Below are 20,990 nucleotides of genomic sequence, written 5' to 3'. Positions count from 1 at the left end.
TTTAATTTCCTAGCGAAGCAACTACTCATCCCATAAACCACCGCGCCTCACTGAATAATATATAAGCAATGCACGAACCAGCGCGAAATCATTTCAAAACCGGCGACAGTATGCGAACCCTTTCCTCCAAATAGTGATTTTTATATAGTGAATGTGCAGTTAATAGCAGTTATTTCAGGAGTAATCGTGTAAATAATAGTGTTTTGATATTGAATTTTATATTTATCATCGTGTATTTTATATCGTGTGTGTGAAAGCGGTTAACGTTAACGGCAGTGCTTCGTAACGTTACCTGACTCATCCTATACCATATTCAGTTTATTAATTTGCCGTGAATTATTACACAAAATGTTTTAATTAAATTAAATGCACGAAGTATTCCTAGGTTAATGATTGATATGAATCATACAGTATGAAGGCTACAGTAGCCTAGCTAATGTTAACTAGCACTGCTAGCAGCATTAACGTTACCAACCTCCCTGCTTAACTCACCACAACTTTGTAGGTCTTGTCCCTCATGCTGCTGACCCTTACAAAACCCACAAACTGACTCTCGGACACACAACAGTCAATAATGTGACCCGATTTAAAGTGGCTTTCACCCTTTTGGACACTCACTAAAACATAATATTCATACCTGTGTTGCAGCATGTAGGCTAATGTTAGCTGCATTATGTAATGACATACAATGTCGGAAATGCTAAAGGTTAGCCTGTCGGCTAGTGCTAGCCTACCTGAAAAGTTTGAGTGTTTAAACTAACATTTACAGTGGTCTATTTGATAGTGTATTGGCCCTGACTAAGTTCGTGTGATTTATAAACCCCAATCCTTGTTGATACAAGTACCAATATTCGTCAAGAAAGTTTTTAATCACATTAAGATTTTCGCCATAGGCAGTAAAAAACTCCGCCATCTTTGTCAATATTTTTCCGCTGAGAAAGTTTCAAACTATGACCATAACGGCCTTTCCACCAATCAGAGGCATCGCTGTGGGATTGTGGGATTGTTCAGGATTTTGGGTAATGAAGTACTTATCCAAGAGATCGCGAATAAAAGGCATTTATCTCAAAACAAGGTTAGTGCCCCACGAACTCTTGGTGTCTATAGGAGCATATACAATCGCTTAGTACAACCGTAGCTGGTTTTAAGTCTACCACGTGCAGTTAAGTTTTTATGGCTTACACCGCAATTGTCAATGGAGAAATTGCATTGACTTTTTACATCCGGCATCGGCTGTGGGCGGGACTGTGCAGCTCTATAGCCTAGAGTCGGTCTCAATTGGTGTACTTACGTGAGTACACTTTCGTGTAGTACACTATGTGCACTGTGTGCTTACTGGCGGAGTGCGCAAATTTTAACAAAATAGTATTGTCTCATATCAAACACTAACTCTGTGCACTTCACGGACATGACGATCGCAAACATTTTAATATAACTTTATTGGCGTCCTCAATTCGATAGTGACATGGTCATACTATGTCAAAACATAAACCGTTTATGTTATAACTTGCTTGTACCTCCGTAAAGTCTGTTTTCCACTGCTGCTGCTTCAGCTTTCTCAACCGCGATTACCACGAGTTTGAAAACGCTCCCTCCCCTTCCGCTATTTGGGCAAGATGGCTTCCGTTAAAGAGCAGTTTGCAGGTTGGACACCCCTATATAGCATAGTGTATGTTGATGATAAAACAACAAGATTTTCAGAAATTGAGAAATATATAACTATGCCATTAACGATATTTTGAGATACATTGTGATAAAATAACTTCCGCATCTATAAAGCACTGACCGGAAGTGACAATGGGCGAGGGAGTCTGGTCAAGTTCAGGTTCAAATTATAATGGATGTGAATGAAGAAACCGAGTTCTCCGATGTCAATGAACATGGCTATGATGGCCCACAGGCCTATAATTATGAGCCTCCCAGGCGAGATAGAGGCCAGGGGGAGGAACAATGGACAGAGGAGAGAAGTAGAGTTTTGGTGTCAAGAAAACCAGTGGCGAATAGGGCAAGTGACTTGGTGAGTTACTGTAGCACCGAGGCTAACCCTGGTTCATCTAGGGCTAGTACCTTGGTATTATGCAATAAATCTGCTTTAGCAAACATACTTTCGACCTTGTTCTTGATTAAACATCCATTTAGATTGTCTTCATTTAAGACAGCAACGTTTTGTCTTCTCATATTCTACAACCTACTAGTTTAATGCTGAGACAGTGCATACAGTCCATCCAAGCTGGTTAGCACTAGCTACATTGACCTAACGTTAGCTACATTGACTAATGACCATGCCATAACAACATAAGTAATGTCAATACCTAAGCTACAATAACAACAGTCTAACAATCACATCTGTCTATACAATCCTGTACTCGGTTTTGCCTGCGAAAGGGAGGGAGAGAGGTGAAGATTAAGAAGAGAGGCAAGGTCTCTCTGATGGCTGTTAAACGTTTTGCTGGCTAGGTGCTTGTGCGGACATTGTGAGGCTATGGCGTCGGCGGTGGACAGCATGTGTTGTCGAGAGGTGGATGCCTACTGGGCCCTAGTTGACGGTTTAGTCCCGGCGACGGACATTACCTGCCTGACGCTCCATCCCGGCTTTGATGCCTGTTGCCTCAACCCGTTTTCGCTGCAGGTAGCATATCTCAACTTCAGGCAGGAGCATGGCCCTCTCCAAGTCAACAGACCAGAGTATGTTCAGACGAATTTATAACACCACTATTATATTATTATACACCTAATCTATTATAGTTGTCCGTTTTCTACACAGATAACAAACTTTGTGTCAAATAAATGTGCATTATTGATTCTGAGGGTTTAGCAGATGTTCAAACTCAGATGTGCATACATACTTGAGGCTCTACAATTGACTTTACCATTGTGGAATAGAATAACAGAAAATGTTACATCAAATACTTCTATCACTTGATTGTATTGACTATAACAGGATTGTTAATATCATGATTGCCCCCTTCATTGCTCTAGGCAATTCCGATACACAGCCTACAGGCAGGTGGTCCGATGGGCATATGGGTTTCTGGGCAGGGAGATCAGGAAGGCGATACCTGCTTGTGTTGTGGTCGCAATCAGGAGGCAGCTTCCAGAGGAAGGAGGGACATACAGGGGCTTCCAATGGCCCCATATGGGAGGCAATCAATAAATATGTATTTTTGTACAAAATGAACACACAAATTGTCTTGGTGTATAAAATGTATTTCTCATTTCATTGACAGTAATTAGGACTTAAAACGTGAATGACGTTCAAGATAGTGGCCGACTGCCTCATCCTTGGCGATCTTGTGATGCGTGGAAAGAGGGGCAGGTGCAGCTGAGGACAGGATGGCGCTGTCTTCTTTGAGGGCCTGTGGTGACCTTATATATCCCTCTCTCAGGGAGACCATCAAGGCTGATGCATATTCTTGATGTGGGAAACAAATATTGAGATCACATTCAGTTAACTAGTTAATACATTGGGTCAACTAAAAAATTATCATTAGAAACTGATCTTGAAACTGCTCACCGTATGATGGTTTCTCTTTTATGGGTCGGACGACCCAGCCACCCTTACGAAACCGGGGGTAACGGACTGCATAGCGCACCTCACCATTGTTTGTTCGAGCCACGTCTCTGTCTCCATTGTTATTGAAGTGGAGGCCGCTAAGAGAAGTCTGTAGGAAAATGGTACACTTGAGTATTAGGGACCACAACTAAGCCAATGTAGTGTGATACACCAGCAATACAATACATTCCAGCATGAGGTTAGTGAGGTGACAACTCGATTTCATGAATACGGTCAGTAGGCTATGCGATGCTGTTGAAATGAACAATTTTGACCTTTTTCAATGAGGTTTTGGCTGCTATATTAGACTGCATTAGCTGTAGCCATACTCATCCATTAACCTTCATCAACATTTACCTGCTGTACATTCCAAGAAAAGAGAAGCCAGTGTGCTTTGGCGCAAATTGAAGGATTAATGAATGGAAAGCCTCCAAGGAGAATGTTTGGTGTTGTGGTGAGAGCTGTCGAATATCCTTCAGCAGGGCCTTTCTGGAAGCAACACTTTCCAACTTTACCGCAGCTGTTGATCCTGTATAAAACAGTGTATTGTATAAGTATTATTATTATTATTACAAAATACTGACAAGGCATGACTACATTTAGATCACATGTTTTATGCGTTACATCTCTAAGGCAATTAGTAGCATACTCAAACAAATCTTTGTCAAGCACAATGCAAATGTGACCTCTGACCCCAACTGTACACTCTATTGTACCTGGTTCAAGCCACTGCTTGTTCCTTCCCTCTCCTTCCAGAGGTGGGTGCGCACATTGTGGAAATGAAGGGTAGTTGTGTTCATGTACATCCTGAACATGGTTCAACATGCTCTGCCACTTGGCCTCCATCTGATCACGATCACCATTTGGGGTGGAAGCCGCAGTCCAGTATAAATGGTTGATGATGGCGGGTCTCCATAGCTTCAGGTCCTCGCAATCCTTCTCCTTGGCCACAGTATCCAGTGCTTTTTGTAGACCTGTTCCAGAACAGAAACGTGAAATATTGAAAAAGCAACTAGAATCAGTCACCTCTGACATGGATAAATGGCTTTCAAATAAATGCCTTCTGTACAATTGTGACTTGTTTGCACAACCAGCATTATAATGTCCCAGGGAGCTACAGTGGGTCCCATTTAGAAGTGGCCACTTCATTCGCGCTTTTCGCCAAGAGGTGGCAGCTGAAGTACGCTTGATACTGTAAGCCATTGGTTCCCAAAGGAGATTGTATTTGGGTCGCCAGCATAGCCTAGTGACAATTTATGTTGTGTAATAGACCTAGCTTATACCATACAGTACAACAAATCGTTATTTTAGCAATTAGAAATAAAGTCAAAGAAGCTGAGACACATTGCATTTTCTATGGTAAGAAGATTCGTAATGAGAGCCTATACCTGTCAACATTTCAGTGGCAGAATCTAGGAGATTTCTGCATATTGAGTATTATTTGGACCTTGCAATTTACCGGAGTAGCCTACGGGATACAAAATCAGACGTGAGGAGGGCGGGATAACTGAATTGAAATGCGGGGGAAACGGGAGAGTTGGGCTAGCTGCCTGCCAGTACCTATAGCGTTGCGCAAACTGCTAAATTCATGTCAGAAGGCAGACAATTAACGACAACCTGTCCTAAAGCTCAGTCTCTCTCCCTCTCTCTGTATTATTGTACCGAAGTACTGATGCTAAGAACTTGCACATCAGTCAACGCATTTTTTTATCCATATGATTGCCTATTTTAGCTACTCCTGTTATCAAATCATGTTTGCTAATGCAATAGCCAAGATTACATGCATGTTACTAGTTAGATGGTTGATTTCCCAAAACATACACGCTGGAATCACTGAAATGATTAGACTAAAACATTACGAAATCACACAAATTAAGAGTTCAAATAATTAAAAGTAAGACTTACTCTGCTAAGAGCTCGTTTTCGTTGTGCAGAATGTCTGCTAACGTTAGCACTTGGTCCTCCAGTCCCGCCCGCGCCAGAATCAGGTTTTGATGGTGGACTTGATTCCATCGAGTGAACCAAGGGAACAGCATCAGCAATCAGCCTCACATGGTCCTTACTCCGAAATCCCATCCGAGACTCCAACAAATCTCCAGGTCGATAATTCTCCGGAGTGAAATGTGCGCCACAAACAACCGAGTGTGTGGTGACAGACGCGGCAGTGAAGTCCGCTCTTTTCACCTGCACAAAACGCACCCAAGAACGAAAAGCCTTGCTTTTCCTAGAAGGAAAATGATGGACACGATGTCCTGACAGGCTGGAATTCGTGCAACCAGCACAAACACAATAATTGACCATTATGACTTCTTTAAAACTCTTATCTAAAACTTTCTCTATCTCTCGCTATGTCTCTCACTACTCTAACTACATCTACATCCACAATGAGAGAGCTGAACGTGAGCTCTTATTTGCCTCGGCCTACGTCATATGACGCGTTGCTATAGCGGGAAAGGCTAGTCCTTATCCTAGCTTAAAATAAGCACATTTTCATCAAAATTTCTATTTTAGGTTTTTTGTTACATAGTAATGTCTACACATGTGTTTTTAAAAGACCTCTTCAGACAAGATTAAGCATTAATTCAGTTATAAATTCAACCTGCAAACTGCTCTTTAAGGGCGAAAAGTGTCCAGCGTTGCACACTCAGCTTTTTGACCGTTGAGTGCACCATCCGGGAACTTGAAGCGCCCTTCGTGTCGTTGGAATTTTCAGTGTGAACACCCTCATGCACTCAAACTAGGTATTGTAAGTGCAGAAGTACGCGATTTGAGACAGAGTCCTAGTGGACGGCAAGAACACGAATCAAATCAATGGTTGTAATGGGACATATCGCACAGCTAGGAGATTATAGTGAGATTTAACCGTAGTAATGCCCTTCCACGACTGTTGGCTTATTGTTTGGAATACAACAACATCCCATGTTCTTGCATAGATATATTTTGGTATGTTTTCTTTGTGTTTCGGGAGTTTTTCAACCACAATTGCATGCTTATCGCCTCAGTGTATGAAGCACAGCAGCGGTTGCTATAGCAACCATAGACTCTGAACAGGACGGCAGATAGCACTGCTAGGCAAAGTCTTTGGCAAGATCTGAATGTAAACAGATAATACCGTTCAAGTTTTTTTATTTCCTATTTCTTTCAATTCTTTAACTTAAGACATGTAAGAAGTAAGTTTATTCGCTGGGCAACGTACAAACTGACGAGTTACATTAGCCCTAGCACTATGAGCTACGATAGACGTTAGCTAGAATAGCTTCTAAGTGTGGCAGCTAAGTTATTATTTCATGTTCTGATATGACATTCTTAACGTTTTGACTATGTTACAACTGATAAAAGCAAGACAAATAAAGTAACCAAATCGCTTTGCAATATTTTAGTCCAGAAATACTTATGGGTGTTCATTTACCATGTTAATTACAGTAGCCTAACTTTAAGACCTAACGTTATCTCCCCTTGCTCTTACCACCAGTTTTAATAACTTTACATTTGCGATCATGACCCATTTCATCTAACAACACCACTGGCATCTTTCTTTGACTATCAGACCCCAAACAGCAATACATTGAACTACAAAGATGGTGTTCAGTTCATCATAATCATTATGACATAATGTAATTTGCCGTCAGTCTCCTATCTTTTTGCCGTCCAGCATGGAGCTTAACTTAAGTCACGTGTCTGCAAGGGGTGAATAGCCTACCTTAGATCAAAATAGCCTATTATATTTTGGGCTTGTTACCTTCAAATGGTAGCCTAGTCTGGCTTTTACCAGACTAGGCTCAATCGAGCTGCAGGGCGAAAAAGAAATCGCTGGTAGATCAGGCTGGGTTCAACCAGCCTATTCAAATGGATGAATTGAAGTCAATAGATATAAAGCTGCTGCTGAATGAATAAACCTTCAAACCTCTGTTTAGTTACAGCCAATTTTTCAGCTGACATTAGTTTATTCAGTGTACCTCAACTCAACAAGCTAAATGTAAACTATCATAACCTCTGGAGGGGCACCCAATGGTCTCAGGACTGCTCAAAAGTACTTACCCCTGAGCAGGGACTTATTTCACCCCTGTAAAAGTTCCTGAAAGTTATCGGGCAGGGGTGGTTCCTGAGGAGAAACGCACAAAGGTGTGAAGCCCCTGTAACTAGCCTACCCAAGTTCCTGCAGTGGAAATGGCCCAAAAGACTAATATGGTTCAAAATCACGCTTTCCTTTTGGTCCTGTTCTCTTCTGTTTAATAGTATGTCACTCTCTCACAGACATAAAGAACGGCGCTGTGGGGTTTCTGAACCTGTTTAACTGAGCCTGGGTGTACGCCCCATTTAGTTCACCAAAACATGCCACCAGACACCGACTGCGGGTCCAGTTCTCTCTGGAACAAAGAGATTGTTTCTTGGTGGGTGACCTTCAAGGGAAATTATCAGTTGTTACACATATGAAGCATTAAACAAGCATACAGACACACAGGCACAGGCAGACAACACACACACACACATAGGTGCTGCCACACTGGGAAATACACGCCTCCAGTCATCTGATTGCTTCCAGCCCTGCTGTTTGAACTGCTTCATTAACTGGCAGCACCTTTCAGGAGCAGTGTGACTTCTTACAGTCAGCGAGAGAGAGAGAAGCGCAGAACAGAAACCTGCAGACATTTGCAAAACACTTTAATTTTAGACACAGACTGAACGTCCCTACAGCGAGGGAAAGGCAAGGAGAGAAACGTGTGGAATATGTGGATGCACTAAGAGGGTGAGTTATTAAACGCAAACACACCCACTACTCTCTCTCTCTCTCTCTCTCTCTCTCACACACACACACACTACTCTCACACACAGATACACAAATCTCTCTCTCACACACACACACTACTCTCTCTCTTTCTCTCTCACACACACAGACTACTTTCTCTGTCTTTCTTTACCTCACACACATACACACACACACACAGAGGAAGCTGCAGGGGTACAGCTGATCCCACAGGAAGAGCGCACGTCAGACGCCCCCAGGACACACCGTGAGAACAGGCTCTTGGTCGCGACGTTCCTGAGTCTTTCGAGTCAGAGCTTCTCCGGCACCTTCTCTCGTCTTCCTCCTCCTCGTCCTCTTCTGGCAATTCCGTTCCTCCTCTCCTGATGATGAGCTACGGCCCCAGTGATCCCCGCGATGAGCCTACAGGAGCCCTGCGCTACATCAGGTATGGAGCCCTCAGGGGTGGGGGTCGCGAAGGGTGTGGAAGGGTGGGGTGCTGCTAAAAGACATCTCCAGCTTCAGACGTAGAAGTCCTGCTATGTATGGGTTCTAGCTATGCAGAACCTGGTGGTTTTATGTAAGAGGAACCCAATAGCGTACAAACCCATCATGTTTTAAAGGCTTAAAACACAAACTGTGCTGTTGTCATTTATGTTTTAGCTTTTAAGCAGATATATACCTTTTGACTAAGCGTTTATTCACATACGTTCTCATACACAACTGGCTGCGCTGTGAACTCAATCTTAATTTCAATATTCAATAGGTTTGAGTTTGAACTTTTTAATGACCTTAGCCCTCAGATGTGCGCTGTGGAGTTGGGGACAAGAGGAAATGGCCTGTGGGGACGAAAGAGTGACTGCGACTGAAGTCCAGTGGCAGCCACCCCTGTTAAAGCTAAAGATCTTGTGCATCTACAGGAGACAAGTTAAACAAACAGACAGAAAGACAAAGAGTGAGAGGGAGGGAGAGAGACAGAGGGAGAGAGAGAGAAAGAGAGGGAGGGAAATGGTCTTCTGACTCACTAGGGTTTAATAATGGGCTTGAGGTTGTCTTCAAGTATGGAGACAGTAATAAGGGATGATTTTGTGTGTGTGTGTGTGTGTAATCAACATCTCAAGCTATTCCGAGTCTGTGGGTGGTTCCCAGGATAATGAGACTGATAATAAGATCTGGGCCTTCAGACTCACAGTAGAGACACATTTTCTGACAGTTGTCTTGGCATTTAAAGCAACACCAAAGAACTTTTCATCTGTCGCACGGACTATTTGTCTATCCAGCACCGGCTTTGCAAATAACAATGTCCACAGACAAGGTAGAATAAGTTGCATGATTTTATGAAAGTACGATGTATTGCGACATCAGATGCAAGTCAAATTTGTAGTTTCTCATGTCTCATTCCATCGAACTACAGATCCGCTACCCGATGCAGCAAACTTACATAGTGCGGTAATAGCCGATAGAGGGCCGCGAAGCGAATGCAGAAAGTGCCGTTCACCATGTTACGAGTTGATGAACCACTGAAACGATTTTGGAAACATTATTTTAAGGTACAAAAAACTCTTTGGTGTTGCTTTAAAGAAGGCAGGCTGAAAACAGGTGGGTGTGTTCTTGAGGTGCTCCTCTGTCTGTCCGTACTGTGTATCCTCACACATGCCATGTCTCGGCTTCCTGTATCGCCTTAATCTCCATAATCTCCTTTTCTTTAAGCCTTCCACCCCCTCCCTTCCCCTCACCCCAACACACTCACACACCAGTAAGGCTCACAGATGTGGCTTCTAATACTGCGTTCCAGTTGTCCATAAGTGCAACTAGTAATTGGGAATTATTTCACAACCGTGTAAAAACCGTGAGTTGGATAATTTCCAGTTGTTAACGAGTAGTAAGAACAAAATGCTACTGTTTGTTGACAATTCGTAACTTGTGAAATGACATCACTTCCTCGTGAAAGGCGTTCCAGTTTGCGTTTACATTCATCAATCACCGGTATTCACCTCGATTAACATAGCGTTGTCTATAGCGTTTGTTTTTAGCACACTTTTACCAACACCAACGGATAAACAACACATTCCACAATATTCCACGAACAGCAAGACAATCTAACACATACCTTTGAGGCATTGGAATGTGTACGAGTAATTGAAATGGACATTCACATTTGCTAACCAGTAAAAAGAAGAGTTAAATAGCACAGCTTCAACACAAACACAGGGCGCAGCCATCTTTGTTTTTCAGTCGGAAGAACTCTCCGCCGAACTTGGGGGTCCTCTGGCTCGTACGAGATTGCTTCTTGTCAGACGACTTGAAATGGGCTTGTCGTTGTGTAATTTTGCGTAACTTCCGTTTTTTCGGACAACTTATGTGTCTTTCCATTTGTCTCGTAATTTCCCCGCTCGAGTTGGAAAGTGTAAATTACCCAGCTTTCTTACGGCATTTCACGGAGGCACGCCCCCTTTACCTCGGAGTTCTTGGGCAGAGGCGCACCTTGTCAACAGGCAAACCAAGCAACTGCTTGGAGCCCCGAGCCGCTAGGGGGCCACCGACCTGGTCTCAGCGTGTTTGCCTGTGGGTCAAGCGAGAATTTCGAGGGATTGAATGATGTATTTTGCGTGCTCCTGCCCTGTTGTACAAACAGTATGTGCATATGTAGGCCCTATGCTATAGCCTTATGAACAGCGGATCTGTGTTCAAAAAAGTTCAAAGAATCCGCACATATTTAGGCAACTGTGGTAAACGTCAATCGAGGGTGCAGTGATGACGGGTCAACATCGGATTTTGGCATTTAACCTACTCAATGAAGTTATAGTAGGCTAATGTTAATTGGCAGAAAGATTGAACATGGTTTGCTACATCTATACGACAGTAAACTTCAGCTAGCTAGCGGCAGTTACAACTAGTTAAGCAAGGAGATGGTTAACGTTATGTTTGTATTAGGGGTGTCAGCCATAACATGTTAATCGCGATGCAGTAAGGACCAAGCGTTAATTTGTTAGAACCCGATTGACGCAAAGTGCGTCAAAAAATAGACCCTTTCTTCTTTGTTACATTGCTCCGGAACTGTTATTGCAGCGAGATAAAACTTTTATTGCGTGACAGAGCAGAAGTGGGGCTTTCCAACGAGACTACGCACTTGTCTGTACGATCAAGTATAAAAAAATAAAATAAAATCATGAAATTAAATCAAATTGCATCATATTACAGTCTATACTTCTCTGCGTTCACCTGCTCACCCATTACTCTCGTTTGAATTACTCGCAAACCCGTGATCGCATAGATATGGCAAGCATATCAGATGAAAGAGGAGACACAGGGCTATCCATTGGTACCATGAATATAGATCCTTTTGGCTTATAAAATCAGACGAAATAACTGCAAAATAATAACGTCATGTACACAAACCAACGCTGCACACCCATTACTCTCGTTTGAATTACTCGCGGACCCGTGATCGGATAGATATGCCACGCACGTCAGAAGAAAGAGGAGACACAGCTATCATTTTATATCAAATACATCCTTCTGGGTTATAAAACAGACAAAGTAGCTGGACTTACCCACGTTTACGAATTTTTGTCTGTTTTTGTGGCAAAGCATGTTTATAATCCAACGCTATCGTGTGTTTCTTCTACTTTGTTCATGGCAATGCAGTAAAAAGATGTAGAGAATCATTATGAGTGCATACACCATGCACTCAAAATTATATTTTGTGAGATACATTTCAAAATATAAGAATTTTTATAATACGGTTTTTGTATTTTTATTATTTTACATAAAAACCTAATGGTGATATAACATTATTGTTATAAAACTTGTCGGTAGGGCCCCCTTGGAATTTTTGCTTGGGGCCCCCACAGACTCTAGAATCGCCTCTGTTCTTGGGGGTACCTCGAGGTGGCCGTATGACCTTACGACAAACTGCGAGTTGAGATGAGATGACGTATTTTTTTTGCATTTGTAGTGTTGGTCATTTTAATGTTGATGCAATGCTCTTGCGCACTAGATTACCTTGCTGCTTCAATCAGGCCAATTCATGCATTGCACGGTCTTGCTGTGCGTGCAATAGGCTACAATGTAACGGTTTGTTTTCCAGCCGGTTTGCTAATGAGGCTACATGTAGCACAAAACAATAACAATGACTAGCCTGCTAATGCCCCTCGTGGCTTGAGAGAAACGCGACAGTGAAATTGAAATAGGCGAAATTGAGTTACTAAAAAAAGTTTTAATTCACATTGACCATACCCAACAAGGGAGAATGAGGGACGTGTTCTCATGTTCTAGACAAATGTCCAGCACTAACGAGACAGCTGCTGCCCTGGTGGCATCCATGTTCTTCCCAAAAAGACTACAAACCCCAGCGTTCGTGCTAGCAACTCATTCGTACATGTCGTACGGGTGGGCATACGAGACTAATGGAAAGACTCATTACTACTGGTAAGAGGAGTACGATGGACAACAGGATCACAGGATAAATTCCCCCTAAGTACCCACCCTGTACCTGATGTTCCTGCATGGCCAACTTTACACACGCACACATGCACACACACAAACTCCAACACCACTCCGCAATGGCACATTCATTAGAAGCAATCAGCAATGGCTAATTGGAGTAGATCCTGCCCAGCTATGGAGGATCAAATCAACATACTATCCCACTGATGACAATGGTCGTAATAGCAGCATGGTCAAATAATGTGCAGACCTCTCTTTCTCCTCCTTGTTCTTTCAGAGATGGTCAACATTTCTTTTAGACATTTTTTAAAATGCATTTCTCTTCTTTCATGAGATGTATTAAATACGATTGGAGCTGCTCCTTTCTTGTGTGTCTGCTGCCCTACATTCCCATTGTCCCAGACCCCCTGCCTGCATTATGGGATTTGTAGTCTTGTCACATTTCATTAACTGCCAGGAGCACTGAGCTCACTGAGCGTGGGGTAAGAACTGCTCCCTTATGTAAGCCATCTGACACTCTTTTTATATGGGGACACTGCAGTGGACATGCACCAGTATCTGCCATAGCAGGCCATGATGTGCAGTTACAAACAGCTCTCTTTATCTTTATTCATTGAATGCTTTCATCCAAACCAACTTACAGATGTCAATTAATTGCCAGGGCTGATTCAGACCGGGTGTGTGGTGTGAATATCAAGTGTCTGTTGCGTGGTGGTTGCGTGGGTTTTCTATGTCTGCACACCAGAGACGTGTCTGACACTGCGCTGCGGCGGCCTCTCTGCCTACTAAAACATCTCTTCATTTTTTTTCTTCACTGTTTTTGAATGGAAACGCTTCCAACACGCTTCTGTGTCCTCTTTCTAGCATGCACGTGCGTGTCACGCAGGCGGTGTGCAAGCCCTAACCTGCTCACGCCACACACGTGCAAGCCCTAACACGCTCACGCCACACACCCAGTCTGAATCAGCCCTAAGGGTTAAGTGCCTTGCTAAAGGACACAATGCTGGCAGCCGGCAGCTCTCAACTTTTCACGCTACTGTATACAAACCTGGCTCCTTATCCACTACACTGCAAACCTGACTCCCATACAACCTCCCATGGCAATCGTGGACGCAAGGAGACCAGATGGGTCAGATGCTATAGTGTCTGTCAATTACAAATATGAAAAGTGTTGCACACTCTGCCTCCAAACATGCACAGCTGGCTGCAGCTAGAGTTAGAGCAGAGCAGGGCTATGCCCGGAAGTAAACGCAGCGTGGAGGTGCTGGTCAGGTGGGGATCAGGTGGACAGGAGGGCTACTGCCTGAGTGCTGATCGATACTCTCAGCAGGACGGGGCAGGGGGGTTGGGGGGGTCAGGGTTAAGCTCACCCCACTTAAGCTCACTGGTGCCTGGGTGACTGTGAGGACACCTGAGGTGGGATCATCTCACAAGGGAGAGCACACACACACACACACACACACAACATATCACATGACACGCATGCACACAAACATGCGCGCGTGCGCACACACACACACACACACACCAGGTACGCACACACACACGCACACGCACACACACACACACACACACACACACTTAACACACAAACACACACACACACACACACAAACCACATCAGGCACGCACACTAACACATGGCCCTCAGCTCAGCTCCCATAGTCTCCCATTATTTCATATCATGTCCTTGTCTGGTTTGCTATTCTACAACTATAACTCACCCCTCACTTTACAGTGCTTACCTCTTTTTCTCTAACATCTTCCCAACGCCCTCCCCAAACCAGTAAAGAGGAAGCAATTGCCATGGAAACTGAGTTGCTGACGGACTACCGCTTTGGGCAGCAGCAACTGACGGAGGTCTTGGGGCACGCCTGCGCTATCGGCGTTGCCAAGGTCCGGTTACCCCTCACCCACCCACAGTTATACTGTCCCAGCCATATCAGAGATGTGTTTTATGAGAGTTTGCACTAGTTGAATGGCTGGTTATTTCATATATATATTTAATATATATATTAAATAACCAGCCATTCATATATATACAGCGAGGAAAATAAGTATTGAACACGTCAATATTTTTTTCAGTAAGTATACTTCCAGTGAGGCTATTCGCATGAAATTTTCACCGGACATTAGTATTAACTTAGGTAATCCACACATATATAAAAATCCAAACATTAATGTCTAAAAGTAGAGTTATGAGTAAAAAAGTGGAATGGCACAGGGAAAAAGTATTGAACACGCTAAGAAAAAGCAGTACACAAAGGCAAGAAATGGCAAGGAACAAACTGGAATCTATAAGTAGTTAGAGAAATTATCCCTCCTATCTGTGCAAATTGATATAAGCTGGGTTAATACATACTGGTGGGCTATAAAAAGTTTTTTTGTTACAAAGGTGTCAAACAAGAAGCATTTCATAATGGGTAAAAGCAAAGAGCTCTCCCAAGACCTTTGCAATCTTATTGTTGCAAAACATATCAATGGAACTGGTTACAGATGCACATCAAAACTTCTGAAGCATCCAGCAAGCAGTATTGGAGCCATTATCTGCAAGTGGAAGGAACATCACTGCATCATCACTGGCCATGCACAGGATCTCCTTGCAAGATTTCTGACCAGGAAGTCAGAAGGATAGTCAGAAGAGTAGCCCAAGAGCCAAGGACCACTCGGAGAAAGCTCCAAAAAGACTTGGTGCAGTTATTACAGAGAAAATCATAGGTAATGCACTCCACCGCCATGGCCTCTATGCACGCTCATCCCACATGACTCTATTGCTGAAGAAAAACATGTCAAAGCTCGTTGAAAGTTTGCTACACAACATTTGGACAATCCTATGAAATACTGAGAGAATGTATTCTGGTCAGGCGAGAGCAAAATTGAACTTTTTGGATGTCATACTACACACCATATTTGAAGAAGAAATGGCACTGTGCATCACCCTAAAAATACCCTACCAACAGTGAGGTTTGGAAGTGGTGGCATCATGGTATGGGCTGTTTTTCATCTCATGGTACTAGCAGACTTCATACAGTTGAAGGAATGATGAATTGAGTCATTTTGTTCCGGGAGAATCTTGACCATCCACCAGGATGATGAGGATGAGACATGGCTAGACCTTCCAGCAGGACAATGATCCAAACCATTTAGCAAAGGAAACTCTCAATTGGTTTCAGAGAAAGGAAATCAAGGCCCTGACTTCAATCCAATTGAACAGTTTTGGATGTAAACTAAAGATCAGGATTCACAAGAGGGACCCCTGGAATCTTCAATATTAAAGGACTATCTGTTGAAAAGAATGGGCCAAAATCACACCAGAATACTGTAACTGGTTAGTTTCGTCATACAGGAAATGCCTTGAAGTTGTCATTACGAATAAAGGCTTTTCCATTAAGTATTTAAGACATTTCAGCAGGCGTGTTCAATACTTTTTTCCTGTGTCATTCCACTTTATAACACATAACTCTACCTATGGACTTTAATGTTTGGATTTTTTTATATGGGTGGATTATCTGAGTTAATACTAGTGTCTGGTGAAAATTTCATACAAGTAGCCTCATTGGAAGTATACTTACTGAAAAAAATGTTGACGTGTTCAATACTTATTTTCCCCGCTGTATATATATATATATATATATAATACCCATTCAGTATAATGCATAAAGTATATATGTATTTATACTTTAAGCATTATTACAGTAATTGTTTATATTACTAAAGAAATGTGAACATCCATATAATGATAATACCGTTTAGGCCAATCTGTCAGTATGTGAATATGTGTGTGAGTGTGTGTATATGTGAATATGTGTGTGTGTATATATGTGAATATGTGTGTGAGTGTGTATATATGTGAATATGTCATACCTGTCAACACTCCCGTTTTTCCTGGGTTCTCCCGTATTTCAAGGGCATCTCCCGGCACCCTCCCGCTTTGTTATTTCTCCCGGAAAACTCCCGTAATTTGCATGGCCATCAAACTTCATTTGTTCCAAATAAGGAAGCGGGTGCCGACTGCGCAGCCTGAGTCTCGTCGTAAGCAAGCGGGCTGGTTGAATGGCTGTCTAGAACTAGCTGTTGTGAAATTGTTGGGAATTTAGTTGATTAACACATCACATAAACTGTTATTGAGTGTTGTTGATACACTGAACTTGTGTCCTCGGAACCAAATCTGACAGCAAGCAGCTTTGGAGTTTTGGAAGTAAGCTGCAGGCAGGCAGCTGGTGGATATATAACTGGCATAATGGTAAGGTAAAAGCAACGACTGAAATGCAGTGTTGAAACACGTGTATGAAACATATTAAATATGCAAACACTGAAACGGTATAAACACTGCCCCCCCCCCCCAAAAAAAAATCTCCTGTTTTTGGAAAGCGAAATGTTGACAGGTATGGAATATGTGTGTGAGTGTGTGAATATGAGTGTGAGTGTGTATATATGTGAATGTGTGTGTGTGTGAGTGTGTATATATGTAAATATGTGTGTGTGTATTTGTGAATATGTGTGTGAGTGTGTATATATGTGAATATGTGTGTGAGTGTGTATATATGTGAATATGTGTGTGAGTGTGAGTGTGTATATATGTAAATATGTGTGTGAGTGTGTGTATTTTGTGAATATGTGTGTGAGTGTGTGTTTGTGAATATGTGTGTGAGTGTGTGTTTGTGAATATGTGTATAAGCTCGCAGAGAGGTTGATGTTATTTAATAGACTCAGAGGATGTTGTGGAGTGTGATTGAACTTCTTTGGCTGACCTTTGACCCCCAGGCCTTTCCACTGGGCTCTTTGGAGAAGCGGCAGCCTACAGTACTGGTCATCTGTGGCCCGGAGCACAACGGCTGCGTGGGGCTGTCCTGCGCCAGATACCTGCGCCTGTTTGTGAGTATAGTTTGTGAGTATAAACTGTGTTTGTGAGTATAGAGTCTGTTTGTGAGTGTAAATTGTGTTTGTGAGTATGAACTCTACGTGTGAGTATAGACTGTAAGTGCACATTCTGTAAGCACACATGTGTGTATGTGTGTGTAATGGCTGACCCCTGACCTCTCTGTGTTGCGTCATCCTCGGTGGCAGGACTACCTCCCGACGGTGTTCTACCCGAAGCGTTCCCAGCAGGCTGTGCAGCAGGCCTTCACAGTGCAGTGTGAGAAGATGGACATCCCCTTCCTGTCCTACCTGCCCGCTGAGGTGAGCCCCTCCCTTAATTGGCTTGTGTGTGTGTGTGTGTGTGTAAGAGATAGTCCCTTCCTGTCCTACCTACCCACTAAGATTAGCCATACTCAGATCTGGTCACATCGCCCAGTGTCATTTGATTAATGACTGTACAATTTGACATTTCACATGACAGCTGGCCCCCTTTCAATGTTAGCAGAAGAAAGCACTGACAACTTGGCATAAGTTTGATTGATTGACTCCACAAGCAGGTCAAGGCAGTTAGGTGTCTGGGGAGATGAGGGCGTCGTCCTCAGTCTGTTCCTATCAATGCTGCCGCTACAGGTTGCACTTCTCAAAATAACATGGGCAAGGGGTCACAATCCCCATGTGCTTTTCATTTCTTTATTTAGGGCAAAATGTCATCTCCATTAAAGACAACATTCAGATAGCGCCACAGTTCCTAGAACTATTTCATTCTATGTCCCAAACAGCTCTATCCTGGTTGTGTCCCTCAGGTGGATCCAACCCCGAGTCTTATGCCATCCATACCCCAGAAGACTTTGCAAAGATTTGGAAAAGACCCTCTCACATCTAAAGACAAGTCATCGAATTTTTAAGTCACAGACAATGACTTTGCAATGACTAGGGATCTTGCAGAGTCAATATTTAAAAGACTAGATTCCTATTCATAACACTAGATTCCTTTAAATTATTTCTCATCGTGCACTAAATATCAAAAGGAACTCAAACGATAGCCTACTCATATCAAAGTCATATTTTCGTGTTTCTGCAGCATTGTTTCATGTGTGACATCCCTAACCGATATGGAGTTATTCTGTCACGTGGAATAGCCGATTAAGAATTTGATATGAAACAAAATAACAAATAGTCATATAGGCTACAGCTGTCACCTACTTTGCCCCTTCCTGTTTGGTGTTGGAGAGAGGTCACTATTGGTTTTTATATTGTTCACATCACTATTTGCATGAGCCAAGACTAAAAGACTTGTGATAATATCAAACAAGTTTGATATTGTCGTAACGCCAAGACTAGAAAAAGACCGACTCAAACTGACTTAAAACTACTAAGATTGGCAACTTACACTAAACAATAAAACAATAAGATTCCCATGATTTCATTCCGACTTTAGAAATTTAGTCACGACTGAAATCGCTAGAAAATCGTATGTTGTAAGGCTGGCATTAAGTGCCCTGTCCTGGCTGTGTCCCTCAGGTGCAGCTGATCAATGACGCCTACAACCTGGTGGTGGACGCAGTGGTGGGGACGCAAACGGAACCCGCGAGTCTGGCGGAACCTTTCACCAGTATTCTGGTGACGCTCCGAAACCTCAGCGTCCCCATTGTAAGCCTGGACATCCCCTCAGGTAACACACACACACATTCACACACACTTCTGCTTCAAGTAACACGCATACACACTTTCCCTCAAGTACCACACCTACACTTTCCATGATCACTGATATTCCTCCTAATTCTTCAGGCAAGACCATGAGAGAACTTTCAGATGAGAGATCTCTCCATTACTGTAAAATCAGAGGAGAAATTTGGTGCATGTAGAAATTTTGAAAGACTAGTTAATGTTCTTTTCTTATTGGGTTGCTATTACAGTTTTTGTCTATTGCTCACACACTTTTTGCCAAATTTGGCTCGTTATGACAAAACTCTACACATAGCCATACAAGGCATAGCACTTAAACAACTCACATGCAATCACATTACAATTGTAATTATTGCAACAAAACCAAACACACATGCCCCGTTTGAATACTCTTTCAAATCAACAGCAACACACTAATGTGTTTATAAACACATTAGTGTTCTTCTGTGAAACTCAAAAATAGAATTTCTGCAGTAATCAACTACTTTTTTGCAACAAAAGTGTTTACAAAAAACAAACATTCTTACAGAAATAAATAAAAACAGAATCAGTTATAAATGCATTACTGTTAGTGAACGTACTCTAAACAAATCAAAAATGTAGGAACAAAAAAAAAGTAAAACGGAAAAAAAATGAATTACTGGAGAAGCATTTTCCCCGTATGTGTGTGTGTGGGGAGGGGTTATGGATCCTGCCTTCTGTTCAGATCTGGCCAAAAGTCCTCGTCGACATCGCAGGCAATGTCCTCTCAGGCTAGTCAGAGGGGAAAATATCACCTTGTGTGCCATATCCATCCTTGAACTGACCCCACCTCAATGTCTCTGCATGCCCCTTCCATTGCTTGCAAAAGTGGCGTGCAGGTATGTGGTTGGTGGTCATAAACTTTTCATTGGCACACTGAAAACAATTCTTCGGTTTTAGAAATGTGGAGTAAAGGGGCAAATACAGTTCTATACACGGGTACTCAATGTAAAAGTACACACTTGAACAGGTACACAATAACTTAAAAAATAAAAATAACACAAAAACCTGAAGTCTAGTTTTAGTGCTAAGGTTTAGAGTGATTGGTGTTCAGTGGGTATTACCAATTACCAGATGTGCTTGCATTTTGAATGGAAGTGTTTTCCCAATGATAACAGATTTCATTTTTGAACAGTGTCTAAAGTAAGAAACCGTGTGTAGTGTTTTGCAATAAGTGTTGCAGAATTGCAAACAATGCGCAAAGCAGAAAATGTGTTTAAGCAATGATTACAGTGTTTAAGGTATGCTACAAGAAGTTTAGGTATTGAGGCCTTGGTCTAAGCATTTGTTTTTAGTGTGTAAGCAATGGGTAAAAGCTGTATGTCGTAGGCCATATGAAACACCTTTCAGGACAAGTTACATGTGTTGTAATGAAACATGCACCGTGTCTACTGCCCCCTAGGATGGGACGACAGCAGCTCAGACACAGACCGGATCAACCCAGCTGTGCTCATCTCACTCATGGCACCAAAGGCATGCAGCCTCGGTTTCCAGGGGACCCATTTCCTGGCCGGACGCTTCTTGCCCTACGACCTCCAGAAGAAATACGAGCTCTGTTTACCAGAGTACCCGGGCACTGACTGCATCGTCCAGCTCACCGACACTCCCACTTAGGATACTCTTACATCAAGTTTTGCAAACATGTTGACGTGTGGTTATGGTCATATGATTTAGCAG

The 20,990-nt window shown here is 42.6% G+C and overlaps 1 protein-coding gene and 1 long non-coding RNA gene across 2 annotated transcripts; one reads left to right on the top strand and one right to left on the bottom strand.

Annotated features, from left to right (window-relative positions):
• Window positions 1-3,237: 3,237 nt before the first annotated feature.
• On the bottom strand, window positions 3,238-6,020 carry LOC143135182 (uncharacterized). Its single transcript, XR_012988833.1, has 5 exons — window positions 5,459-6,020; window positions 4,270-4,527; window positions 3,911-4,082; window positions 3,515-3,662; window positions 3,238-3,412 (listed from the first exon to the last, which is right to left on the bottom strand). It is a non-coding gene; the product is annotated as an uncharacterized LOC143135182 (long non-coding RNA).
• Window positions 6,021-7,944: 1,924 nt separating this feature from the next.
• LOC143134175 (yjeF N-terminal domain-containing 3-like) lies at window positions 7,945-20,972 on the top strand. Its single transcript, XM_076294338.1, has 7 exons — window positions 7,945-8,300; window positions 8,500-8,745; window positions 14,534-14,642; window positions 17,511-17,621; window positions 17,814-17,927; window positions 19,128-19,278; window positions 20,716-20,972. The coding sequence occupies exons 2-7, from the start codon at window positions 8,684-8,686 to the stop codon at window positions 20,925-20,927; spliced, it is 759 nt and encodes a 252-aa protein (XP_076150453.1). The 5' UTR covers window positions 7,945-8,300; window positions 8,500-8,683; the 3' UTR covers window positions 20,928-20,972.
• The last annotated feature ends 18 nt before the right edge of the window (window positions 20,973-20,990 follow it).

Source organism: Alosa pseudoharengus, unplaced genomic scaffold, assembly GCF_046254945.1.
Source record: "Alosa pseudoharengus isolate Yale_2024_CS ecotype anadromous, Long Island Sound unplaced genomic scaffold, YU_APseudo_1.1 YU_APseudo_1.1_scf_2, whole genome shotgun sequence".
In the NCBI taxonomy this organism is placed as follows: domain Eukaryota; kingdom Metazoa; phylum Chordata; class Actinopteri; order Clupeiformes; family Clupeidae; genus Alosa; species Alosa pseudoharengus.
The sequence above is the reverse complement of the archived record's forward strand: the minus strand, read 5'-3'. Positions and strand labels throughout refer to the sequence as shown.

Excerpts from the sequence above, each read along its gene's own strand:
- LOC143134175 (XM_076294338.1), top strand. The coding sequence starts at position 8,684 with ATGATGAGCTACGGCCCCAGTGATCCCCGCGATGAGCCTACAGGAGCC. Across the intron at positions 17,622-17,813 it reads CCAGATACCTGCGCCTGTTT|GACTACCTCCCGACGGTGTT; the intron begins GTGAGTATAGTT and ends CCTCGGTGGCAG. Across the intron at positions 19,279-20,715 it reads AAGCCTGGACATCCCCTCAG|GATGGGACGACAGCAGCTCA; the intron begins GTAACACACACA and ends ACTGCCCCCTAG.